The sequence below is a fragment of the Oryx dammah genome, unplaced genomic scaffold (assembly GCF_014754425.2).
Source record: "Oryx dammah isolate SB20612 unplaced genomic scaffold, SCBI_Odam_1.1 HiC_scaffold_4, whole genome shotgun sequence".
Lineage (NCBI taxonomy): Eukaryota > Metazoa > Chordata > Mammalia > Artiodactyla > Bovidae > Oryx > Oryx dammah.
Window position 1 is genome coordinate 41,720,123 of NW_024070188.1, and position 12,490 is coordinate 41,732,612.

At 34.2% G+C, this 12,490-nt stretch overlaps 1 protein-coding gene across 1 annotated transcript in view; it reads right to left on the reverse strand.

Annotated features, from left to right (window-relative positions):
* MANEA (mannosidase endo-alpha) overlaps positions 1-12,490 on the reverse strand; it is an 82,036-nt gene that overhangs the window by 22,216 nt on the left and 47,330 nt on the right. The window contains exon 3 of the mRNA XM_040239154.1: positions 11,503-11,612. Coding sequence (XP_040095088.1) covers positions 11,503-11,612 — 110 coding nt within the window. The remainder of the gene's footprint in view (positions 1-11,502; positions 11,613-12,490) is intronic.

Below are 12,490 nucleotides of genomic sequence, written 5' to 3' on the forward strand. Positions count from 1 at the left end.
ATCATTAGCCTAACTGGTTTCACATTTTTTTGATCATGATATATACAATCTGAAGCACAGAGAAATTAAGTATGCTGGTGACCACACCTCTTGGCCACATTCTCCTTCTGCACAGAGGCTTTAAATAGAACCAGCCAGCTATCTTCATGCATCAGGACATTTCACTTTACCTTTAAGAATGTCCTGAAAGTACTAAAATTGCCAGCTCTCTTGAATTGCGGAAGCTTCTTACTTCCCATCTCCCAGGATAACAGTAGAGCCTGGACAAAAAAAGTGGCCTTTGGATCTGTTTTATGGAAAATAAATCATGTTTCTCCAGAATCAACAGACTTCCCTGTAGCTCAAATGGTAAAGAATCTGCCTGCAATGTAGGAGACACAGGTTCAATCCCTGGGTTGGAAAGATCCTCTGGAAAGGGGAATGGCCATCCACTCCAGTATTCTTGCCTGAAGAACCCCATGGACAGAGGAGCCTGGCAGACTACAGTCCATGGGATCGCAAAGAGTTGGATACGACTGAGTGACTAACACTACACTACTAACCATCCAGACTCAGACCTGATGCCAGAACCTATAGGTCTGTCTACTCACAGATTTCAAGCACCAGTAAGAGCTCACTGAAAGAAACTGAGGACATGGCATATGACAGCTCTTGCCAGTCAGCTAATTTAAGAGATGCTTCCTTACCTTCAGGATTATAAAGTAGGAGGCTTCATTGACAAGAATAAAAAATTCTTGCCTAGTTAGCTATTTCTCTTTCTCTAGAGTTCCATTTATATTCCCCAGTAGCTTCTGAGTCTAAGCTGCAAAAGGAATGTTAAGACTAATTTTCCACATTTTAATTTGGACATTAATATTTCAACTTGGATCCATATTATCTCTTAAAAGAACTTACTCAATTACTTGTATTGGACAAATCAGCCTATGTTCAATTTAGCTATATAAACTGCAAGAAGTTTTTAAGAGTGAGAGCAACCTCAGGGCACATAAGTCTCTAGTTAAAAGATATTCTAATTCATGTTTTCAGTAAGATTTGCAAACACACTGCACTGAAAAAGAATAAACTTGAAGAAAGAACAATTTGAGAAGTAGAATTATTAGACATGTAAATTAATGCCCAAGGACACAAAACAGCAGGGTAGATAATTCAAAAAACTAAACCAGTATTATGAAGTTAAGATCATTAAAAAACATTCCTTTTATACCTCACTCTCAATGATTCTTGAATTATGTTAATCTTCATATAAAATGTCTTGTTTCTAGACCCACTATTATTTTCACTGATCTCTGTGTGTATACTGATGCTAATGCCATACTCTTAATTTCTGTCCTTTTAAAACACATTTTAGTATCTGGGAAGATAAGTTTTAAATGTTTAATAAACACTTTCCTAGCATTTATAAACTTTGGAATAGACTACCAAATTCTTCATTTAAAATCTCACTGAAACTTTTATCTGGGACTGCGTTCAATTTATAAATTATATTGAAAATGAACTACAAATGTCAGAGAGAATGGTTACTTTTGAAATTTTGAATCTTTCCATAAAATTCATGTTTTCCCATTTATGTAAATCTTTCATTTCCTTCAATAAAATGCTAACAAATCTTTCTATATCTACTGTTAATGTTGTTCTCAATGTAGTTTTTCCTATATTTTCTCTTGTAATATATGAATCCTATTGATTTGCATATTTCTTTGGTTCTAGTTACCCTATTGGACTCATTAAATTAAATAAATTGAAAAAAAAATTGAATTTATTTTCTCTTGTAATATATGAGTCCTATTGACTTGCATATTCCTTTGGTTCTAGTTACCCTATTGGACTCATTAAATCTAAACAGGTTTTGTAAATATTTCCCATGTACAAAAATGAAAATTTTACTTAGAATACATTTTGATACTTAAGTTAAACCACTTTGTTCAGACTTTCTATTACAATATTAAGTGACATTGACTATCGAGGGCATTCTTGACTGACTGTGGTTTATTGAGCGTTAATGTTTATCCATTCAGTATGGTATTTGATATAGGTTACTAAAGAATATCCTTTATCAAATTAAAGAACTTTGGTTATTAAGAATTCTATCAGTAAAGAGTTTTTATTCCCTCAAAAGTTTAATATCAAGATAATCATGTTTTATCTCCTTTAAATAATCAATAAAACTTGATTTACTTAACATGTGCCAGTAACTACGTGTTTCACATGTATTACCTTATGTAAGGTATTAATAGATTTTGTTACTTTTTCCACTGAGAAATGAGGAAACTGAGGCAAGGCTAGTAAGTGGTTGAACTAGGACTGAATGCAGGTGATTTGGATTAAGATTTCATACTCCTGAATCCACTCATAGATTCTTGCTAATAAACACTTCTCATATAAATTTTCCTTGGAAATTTTGCATATATTTTCATTAAAGAGGTCACTCTATAAATTTCTTGTGCTATCCTTGTTTATTTTTTTGAATCAGAATTGTGTTATCATTATAGAATAAATTTGCAAGTCTTCCTTGGTAACCAGTCTCCAACATGGCCACTGATGATCCCCATCTGATATTTCAAAACCTGTGCATTTGCCTTGCACACTGTATGAGGATAGGTTTATCAGCAGAAAAACCAATAAAATAGGGCATACATGACAATCACTTCCTCAATTAGATCACAAAACACTGCACCTTCTACACTGAACTCTCTCAAGCCATCATTATGGGAGAAGCCAGCAGCCATAAGGAGACATAGGAAGTCTTGTGGAGAGGCTGTCCACAAACTAAGTCTCATATACCTGAAACATTGTAAATCAACCATACTTTAATTAGAAAAAAAAAAGGACTGAGTCTCATTCCAACAGCTAAAAGAAACTAAGGTATGTCAACTACCACATAAGAAAACTTGAAAGTAGATCCTCTAGCTTCAGATGACTATAGTACCAGCCAACAGCTTGATTACAACCTTCTAAGAAATCCTGAACCAGACTCACCAGGCTAAACCACTTCCGGATTTCTGATCTTTAGAAACTGTGCGAGATACAAAGTCTTTGTTGTTTTAAACTGCTGAGTTTTGGGGTAATTTGTTATAAAGCAATAGATAATGAGAAAACCTTCCACTGTATTTCACTACAACAAGCATCAACTGGTTCTGAAAGGTTGAATAGAATTGCTAGGTAAGATCTGGTATTTGAGGAAGACGTACATTCAACATAAGTTTTCTAGGATACAAGTCAATTTAGATTTTTTTAAAGTTCTCGCTGCAAAACAAAACAAAATAAAACTTTGTGTTTTCCAAGAATACTATTCATTTTTTATATATTTTAAATATGGAAGTGTTGGTCACTCTGTTGTGTCCGACTCTTAAGACCCCAGGGACTGTAGCCCACCAGGCTCCTTTGTCCATGGAATTGTCCAGGCAAGAATACTAGAATGGGTTGCTGTTTCCTTCTCCAGGTGATCTTCCCAACCCAGGGATTGAACCTGGGTCTCCTGCATTGCAGGCAGACTCTTTACCATCTGAGCCACAAGGGGAGCCTATATTTTAAATACGGCAATATACAATCTTAAATGCGCTTTTATCTCTATAGGTCTAGTATTCCCTTTCAATTTTTGATATCATGTTTTGTCTATTTTTCCTTTTTTTAATCTTGCTAATGGTTTATTTTATTCTTCCCCAGAGTGGAAAAATAATTTATCAAGGCTACTGATTTTGAAGGTCTTATATTTATTTATTTAATTGCTTATGTCATCCTTATTAATCCCTCCTTGTAATTTTCATTTATTTCATCATCCATGTCCCACATTGCTATTGATAATCTTAGTGCTGTTTCTTTTTATATCATCCTAAATTTTCACTTTTGATCTTTACTTTAAAAGAAGTGTTATTTTCAGTTATAATGTTGTAATTAAAATTTTAGACAATTTTATACTAAAAAGTTGAAAAAATGTTTGAGGGCTTCCCTGGTGGCTCAGACAGTAAAGAATCTGCCTGCAATGCAGAGACCCCAGTTCGATCCCTGCATCAGAAAGATCCCCTGGAGAAGGAAATGGCAACCCACTCCAGTATATTCTTGCCTGGGAAATCCCATAGACAGAGGAGCCTGGCAGGCTACAGTCCATGGGACCAAAGAGTCCAACACAACTTAGCAACTAAATGATTAATGAAACATTTATTTTGGCATTATTTTTAATGTTCAGGTGAACTGAATATGAACAGAGAATGCAGCCTGTATGTTTTTTTTGTGTGTGAATTTATTAAGATTAATGTTGGAACTATTACATAACCAATTTTTGAAAAGCATCCCTGGATTTTAAAAATAATTTCTATTCTCTTGCTTGCTATTCATTATAAAAATTTCCTTTGTAGTGCTATTCAAAATCCTTTTAATCATTACTTCTATTTATTTCCATGATTCATTAATTTCTGAAATAAATGAAATTTTCCCACAGTTGTAACACATCTTACTATATGGGTAGAATATACTTGGTCTTATGACTGCCTTCAGACTTTCACCTGCATTTTTTAGGTACATGAATGTATGAGAGAGAGTGTGTGTGTGTGTGTGTGTGTGTACATGTATGTATGTGCTATACAAGGTTTAAATTAAAATCCAATTTTGACAGATTTTTAGACAGTAGTTTGTTTTTGAACTATCTTAGAAATATTTAAACTCATATGGTTAAAAAAATTTATTTTTAGTAAATCTTTGTCATCGAAGATACTTAGATATGTAGATCTCACTAGATGGTTTAGTCACTTGGTTGTGTCCGACTCTTGCGACCCCATTGACTGTAGCCTGCCAGGCTCCTCTGTCCATGGGATTCTCCAGGCAAGAATATTGGAGTGGGTTGCCATTTCATTAGCTTTATAAAAGAACACTGCAATTCTCTCTTTTCTGCCATAATGAAAATAGAACATATATAGAAACATATTAATAGAATGGAACCATTAGCAAATTATACTCTAGATGAGGTTTGGACTCAGAAATTTTTCATGAGAAAATATATTATTATAAAAGATCCTAAGTCATTATTTTCACATCAAGTTTTAATTAAAATGACTACTCCAAAAATTGCAATTACTCTCCTCATATCCCAAAGAATAATACCTTTAGAGGTTCTAGTTCTTGATGGCAATGTAGGGGGATCCATAACTTACCTCCTACCAGGGACACACCAAACCTACAAGTACACAGGGAACAATTTTCTCTGAAAGAAATCCAAAAACTAGCTGAGTGACTCCTACATACTAGTGAGGAAAAAAAAAAAAAAAGGACTGATATTGAAATGGGTAGGAGAAGCTGAGTCACAATCTAACTATAAATTCCACTCCTGGTATGGAGACCCACAAATAGGAAGAAAACACACAACTCTTGAGCTTCTTTTTGAGGAGCAAACAATTTGAACTCTATATCTGGTACCCCAACTTTTAAGACCTGCACCTGAGCAACAAATACCCAAAACATTTAACTTTGAAAGTTAACAGGGCTTCTGTCCATGATACACACAAGGCTATAGTGAACTCAGAAACATTACATAGACAGTTCATGAGGATTCACTATGACAACACCCAGGACCCAGCCAAAAGACAGACAATTAAAATTGCCTAATCTTTCTGTAAAAGAGACTTAGACACTTATATTAAAGTTTCAGTTTAAGTGCCAGGCATCTAATTTAGGACATACCTAGAAGCCTACTGAATACTCTCCCAAGACCAAGAAGGCTGGCAAGAGCCACCTTGGTGTCCTCCTCCGTCTCACTCCAGGTCACCAGTATCTCCCAGAAAGAAACTTGTGTACATGTCTGGTGGCCTGGTTTTTGCTGCCGCAGCTAAGGAGTAGTAACCTTGATCATCTGGCTCTGGCTGTCACAGTGGTTAGCATTTGTCAGCCCCACAGGACTGAAACAAATGGAGAAAGAGAACATAAGCAGCAACAACTCAGTGGACAAAGCAGAGAAGTAACAGACAGGCACCCAATCTTTCTGTGGAAAGAGGACTATTGTCCTATTTTCATAGATTTGGCCTGAGGGGAGAGCATCAAATTAAACACAAGTCTAGGGCCAGCTGCAATCTTGGCAACTAACTGGACATCAACTTCACAAAGACCCTGTGCCCAGCCCCAGGTCATTGGTTATCTCTGACAAAGGAGTTTCTGCCCATATTTGGTGTACCAACTTTTGTGGTTGCTGTCCAGAAGAAATAACCCTTGATGCCTGGCTCTAGTGGCTAGTGGGTCTTGAGTTCATGGATCTATTTGGATGACACAAAGGAAGAAATGGTTTTTAACTACCATGCAGGACTCAGTACACAGAGAGCAGAGTGAAAGGTCCATCTCCCAGACGTCCATGGAAAGAGGTATCTATGTATAACTTAAAAGCTGCTGCCCAAAGTCTGGCTTCCAGTAAGTCCAAATTTAGGTGCCAACTGAGACCCTTCCTTTTAGGATACGGGCAGGTCTTGGTAAACCCTCAACTGCTGGGAGCCTAAGAACCAAGTAGGCAGTTTGGACAATCACAAGGATATGAGAGACAACCAAGAAATAGGACAGGGTTAAACATTCAGGTTTATCTTCTATATGAAGTAACACCTTCAAGACAGGGAGAAGAGGTTGTTTTATCTAATAGAGCAGCCCCCAACCTTTTTGGCACCAGGTTCTGGCTTTGTGGAAGACCATTTTGCCATGGACTGGGGGTTTCAGGATGATTCAATCACATTACATTTCCTGAGCACTTTATTATTATTATGTAAGTTCCACCTCAGATCATTAGGCATTAGATCCTAGAGATTCGGAACCCCTGATCTAATACACAGAAACCAACAGAGAATGTTAGGGAAACTGAATAAACAAAGGACAAGTTCCAAATAAAAGGACAAGATAAAAACTTCAGAAATATACTTAATGAAAATGAGATTATCATAATGTAAATGATTTACATGACAAAAAGTTCAAAATAACTAATAAAGATGCTCACCAATGTCAGGAGAACAAGCCATGAAAAAAGTGAGAATTTCAACAAATAAAAAATATAGCAAAGTACTCTACAGAAATGATGAAGTTAAAGAATACAACTGTACTGACAACCATGAGGGCTCAAAATCCCTCATTAGAAGATTAGAAGCAAAAGAAAAAATCAGTGAATTCAAAGACAGGTCAGTTGAATTCTTCCAACTGGAGCTGCAAAAAGAAAAAGGAACAAAAAAGAGCAAAGATAGTCTAAGGAATTTATGAGAAAACATCAAGAACACAATTATTTACATGAGTCCCAAAATGAGGAGAGAAAAAGGGGAAGAAAATTTGTGTGAAGACATAATGACTCAACACTTCCCTAATCTGGAGAAGGAAACAGACATCCACATCCAGGAAGCCCTGAAAGTTCCAACCAAGATGAATTTAAGAAGACCCACACCAATGTATAATATAAATAGTCAAAAGTTAAGGGACAGACTCTTTGAAGAAGCAAGAGAAAAACTTACTCTTATATAAAAGGGAACCCCTATAAGACTATTAGCATATTTTCTAGCTGAAAAAATATAGAAGGGCGTGGCATTTTAAAGCTCTGAAAAAAATTAAACAGCCAAACAAGAATACTCTGCATGGCAAAGTTATCACTCAGAGTTGAAAGAGATTTAGAGAGTTATCCAGAAAAATAAAACATAAGAATAATGACCAATAGCCCAGTCCTACAAGAAATGTTAAAGGGACTTTTGAAGATGAAACAAAAGGAAGAAACATAAGCATATAAACCTCACTGGTAAAAATTAACATATAGTAAAATTAGAAAAAGCTAATGTTGTAAACAAGATTAATCACTTATATAAAGTGCTAGCATGAAGGTTAAAAGACAAACAGTAAAAATAATTATAAGCACAGTAATTATCAGCGAATAAGCAAGGTAAGATGATGTAAATGGAGACTTCAAAAATATAAAATATGAGTAAGTAAAAACACAGAGCTTTAGACTGTTACCAAAGTTAATTTGTTGTCAACTTAAAATAGACTATTATAAATATAAATTGTTTTATGTAGGCCTTATGGTAACTATAGAGCAAAACCTAGAATAGGGACACAAAAGATAAAGAATATAGAATTTAAGAATGCCACTACAGAAAATCATCAAATTACAAAGAGTAGCAAGAAAAGTAGAAAGAAAAAAAAAAAGAAATTATAAAACAGCTATAAAATTATTAACAAAATGGCAAGAACTCCATACCTATCAATAATAAAAAGTCATCTTTATCTTACCCACAAGATTCTCACTTAGATGTACAAACACAGACTGAAAACAAAGGGATGGAAAAATATATCCCATACTCTTGGAAACCAAGAGAAAGCTGGGGTGGCAACACTTGTAAGAGACAAAGTAGAACATAAAACAAAGACTGTAATAAGAGACAGAGGAGAAAGAAGGTCGTTACATAGTGATAAAGGGATCAATATAAAAAGAGGATAGAACATTTGTAAATATGTTAGCACCTAACATAGGAGCATCTAAATATAAATACAATATTAACAGAACTAAAGAGTAAAACAGCCATACAATAATAACAGAGGACTTTAATACTCCACAGACATCACAAATAGATATATTTCTAGAAATACAACATTCCAAGACTGAATCATTAAGAAACAGAAAAATCTGAACAGACTGGTAGGTAACTTGAAAGGAAATAATCAGTAATCAAAAATCTCCAACAAACAAAACCCAGCATCAGACAGCTTCAATGGTGAATTCTACCAAATATTCACAGAAGAATTAATACGAATCCTATCAAATTCTTCCAAAAATTTGACGAGAAGGGAACACCTCCAAACTCATTATATGGGACAAGCAATATGCTGATACTAAAAGCAGTCAGGACACCACAATAAAAAAGTTAAAAGCCAATATCCCTGATGAACAGAGATGCAAAAATTCTCAACAAATATTAATAAGCTGAATTCAACATACAACAAAAGGATCATACACTATGATCAAGTGGGATTTATTTCCGGGATGCAAGGATGAATTGACACCCTCAAATCAATGTGATACATATTCACAAAATTAACCATATAATTCATATGATCATCTCAAAAAAAGCAGAAAAAAAGCATTCAACAAAATTCAACACCCATTCATGATACAAACTCTCAACAAAGTGAGTATAGAGAAAAAGTACTTCAACAAAATAATGGCCACATATCACAACACTGCAGCTAAAATCAGACTCAAGGGAGAAAGCCGAACGTTTTTTCTCCATGATCAGCAACAACTTGGGGATACCTACTCTCACCACTTTTATTCAATATAGCACTGGAATTCATAGCCAGAGCAATAATGTAATAACAACAACAAATGAAAGGCATCAAATTCAGAAAAATAGGAGAAGAATAGAAACTGTGTTGTCTCTATTTACAGACAACAATATGTTGTCTCTATTTATAGTCCCTATTTACAAACAACAATATGTGACATCCTGAAAACTCTGAAGCCTTCATCAAAAAACTTAAAATGAACAAATTCAGTAAACTTGTAGGATATAAAAATCAATATACAAAAATCTCTTACATTTCACTAAGAATGAATGAAGAAAGATAAATTTATGAAACAATTCCATTTATCACTGCATCAGAAAGAATAAGCTACCTAGAAATAAGCTTAACAGAGGAGGTGAATGATCTGTACCCTGAAAATTGTATGTTAATGACAGACATTAAAAAAACAGAAGTAGATGTTAAGATATCCCACACTCGTAGATTGGAAGAGTTAATATTATTAAAATATCCATATTACCAAAAGCAATTTATAGATTTAATGCAATACTAAAGGTATTTGTCACAGAAATAGACCAAACAATTCTAAAATTTGTATGCAACCACAAAAGACCCTAAAGCCAAAGCAATCTTGAGAAAAAGGAATGATGTTGGAGGCACCATACTTCATTTCAAACTATATTACAGAACTATAGTAATCAGAATAGTTTGGTATTGTCATAAAAATACATAGATCAATGGAATAGAATGCAGAGCCCAGAAATAAACTCAGGCACCTGTGGTCAACTAATCTGCAACAAAGGAGCTAAGAATATTCAATAGGGAAAGGACAGTCTCTTCAATAAATAGCACTGGAGAAACTAAACAGCCACTTGCAAAAGATGAAACAGAACTACCTTATACTATACACAAAAAATATCTAAGAAGGGACTAAAGTTTTAAGCCTAAGATCTGAAACCATAAAACTCTTAGAAGAAAACAAAGGTGTAAGCTCCCTGAAACTAGTGTTGGCTGTGATTTTTTTTGGATTTGACACTAAAACCAAAAACAACAAAAGTGAAAATAAACAAGTGACACTACATCAAACTACAAAGCTTCTGTACAGCAAAGGAAACCACTAACAAATGAAAAGGTAACGTAATAAATGGGAGAACATACCTGCAAACCATGCATCTGAAAAAGTGCTAATATCCAAAATATATAAACAAGTCCTATTAACACATCAGCAAAAAACAAACGGTTTGAAAAACGTGCCTCACTTCTGAATAGACATTCTCCCTAGAAACACATATAGATAGCCAACAGGTACTTGAAAAGGTGCTCAATGTCACTAATCATCAGGGAAATGCCAATCAAAACCACATTGAGATATTGCCTTATACCTGTTTGAATGGCTATTATCAAGAACTATTAGTGACCATGAGAAGAAAAGGGAATACTTGTTCACTTCGGTGGGAATATAAATTGATGAAGCCACTATGAAAATAGTATGGAGCTTCTTGAAATCATTTAAAATAGAAACATACTATCCTGCAATTCTCCTTCTGGGTACTTATCCAAACGAAGCAAAAGCACTAACTTGGAAATACACCTGCATCATTATTTATGATACCCAGGAAATGGAAATGCTTATGCTAGAAGCATCCATAATGATGAATGAATGAATAATGAAAAATGGTGTGTGTATACATACACACACACACAAATATTATATTATTCGGTCCAAACAAACAAACCAGGAAATGTTGTCACTAGTGATAACATGAATTAACCTTGAGGGTGTTATGCTAAGTGAAATAAGTCTGTTAGAGAAAGACAAATATCATATGATCTTGCTTATATACGGAATCAAAAACAAAGCAACAATCACACACACACACACATGCACACAAAACATAAAACAACCAACTCATAGATACAGAGAACAGGTTTGTGACTGTTTGAGACGGGGTGGGTAAAGTGTGTGAAGATAGTTAAAAGGCATAAACTTCCAGTTATAAAATAAGTAAGCTTCCAGGATGTAAAGTACAGCTTCATAACTACATTTAATAATACTGCATGGTATATTTAAAACTTGCTAAAAGAATACAACTTAAAAATCCTCATCATAGCAAAAAGACAAAAAAATGGAACTATGTGTGGGGATAAAAGTTAACTAGACTAATTGTGACAATTATTTCACAGTATATACATATATCAAGTCATTATGCTGAACACCTTAAACTAATCTAATATTATATCTCAATAAAATAAATTAAATACCTTCAGATTATATTTATGAGCTTTATCCAAAATAGTTGGTACCAAGTTATCAGTAGGTTCTCCATTCTCATCGTTCAAATCAGGTGGGTACCAAGATAGGGCTAGTACACCTAATAGAAGCAACCAAAAAGAAAATAAAAATAAACAGAGGGACAGAGAAGCCTACAGGTATTCTCTAAAAAAAAAAGGCAGACAAGGGCAGTATTAACAATAAAAAGAAACATATTCAAATAATGCTATTTTGTTACTTTACTTAAATACCACTTATAGTTATTCGATTACTTTGCATACTCAATACTTTAACCTTTTTCTCAGGTATTAGTATCTTTTAATTAATAGATTTTAGTTTTTAAAATAAGTTATAGATTTCTTGAAAAGCTGTACAGAAAATAAGAGTTTCTGTATTCTCCTCTCCTACTCATCATCCTCCCATGCCATACAGTTTCTCCATTAATATTAACATCTTACATTAGTGTGGTAAATTTGTTACAACTGTGATGAACCAATGTAGATATATCATTATTAACTAAAGTCCACAGTTTACATTAGGGTTCCCTCTTTGCATTGCACAGTTCTATGGCTTTTGACAAATGTATAGTGTCAGGAACCCACTATTTATTACAGTATCACACAAGGATAGTTTTACTGCCTTCAAAACCCATTGCACTCCACTTAATAACTCCTCTCTCTTCTTTTCAATCCCCCAGAAAATAACTGATCTCTTTACTGTCTCTATATATTTTGCCTTTTTCAGAATGTTATATAGATAGAATCATGAAGTAACATTTTCAGACGGCTTCTATACTGTGAAATGTGCATTGAAGTTTCATTCATATCTTTTTATGACTTGACAGTGCATTCTTTTTATTGCTAAATAACATTTCACTCTATCAATATGTCATAGTTTATCCATTTACCTGTTGAAGACATCTGTTTCTTAAAATTTTTGGCAATTATAACAATAAAGTTGCTATAAACATATCAGTGC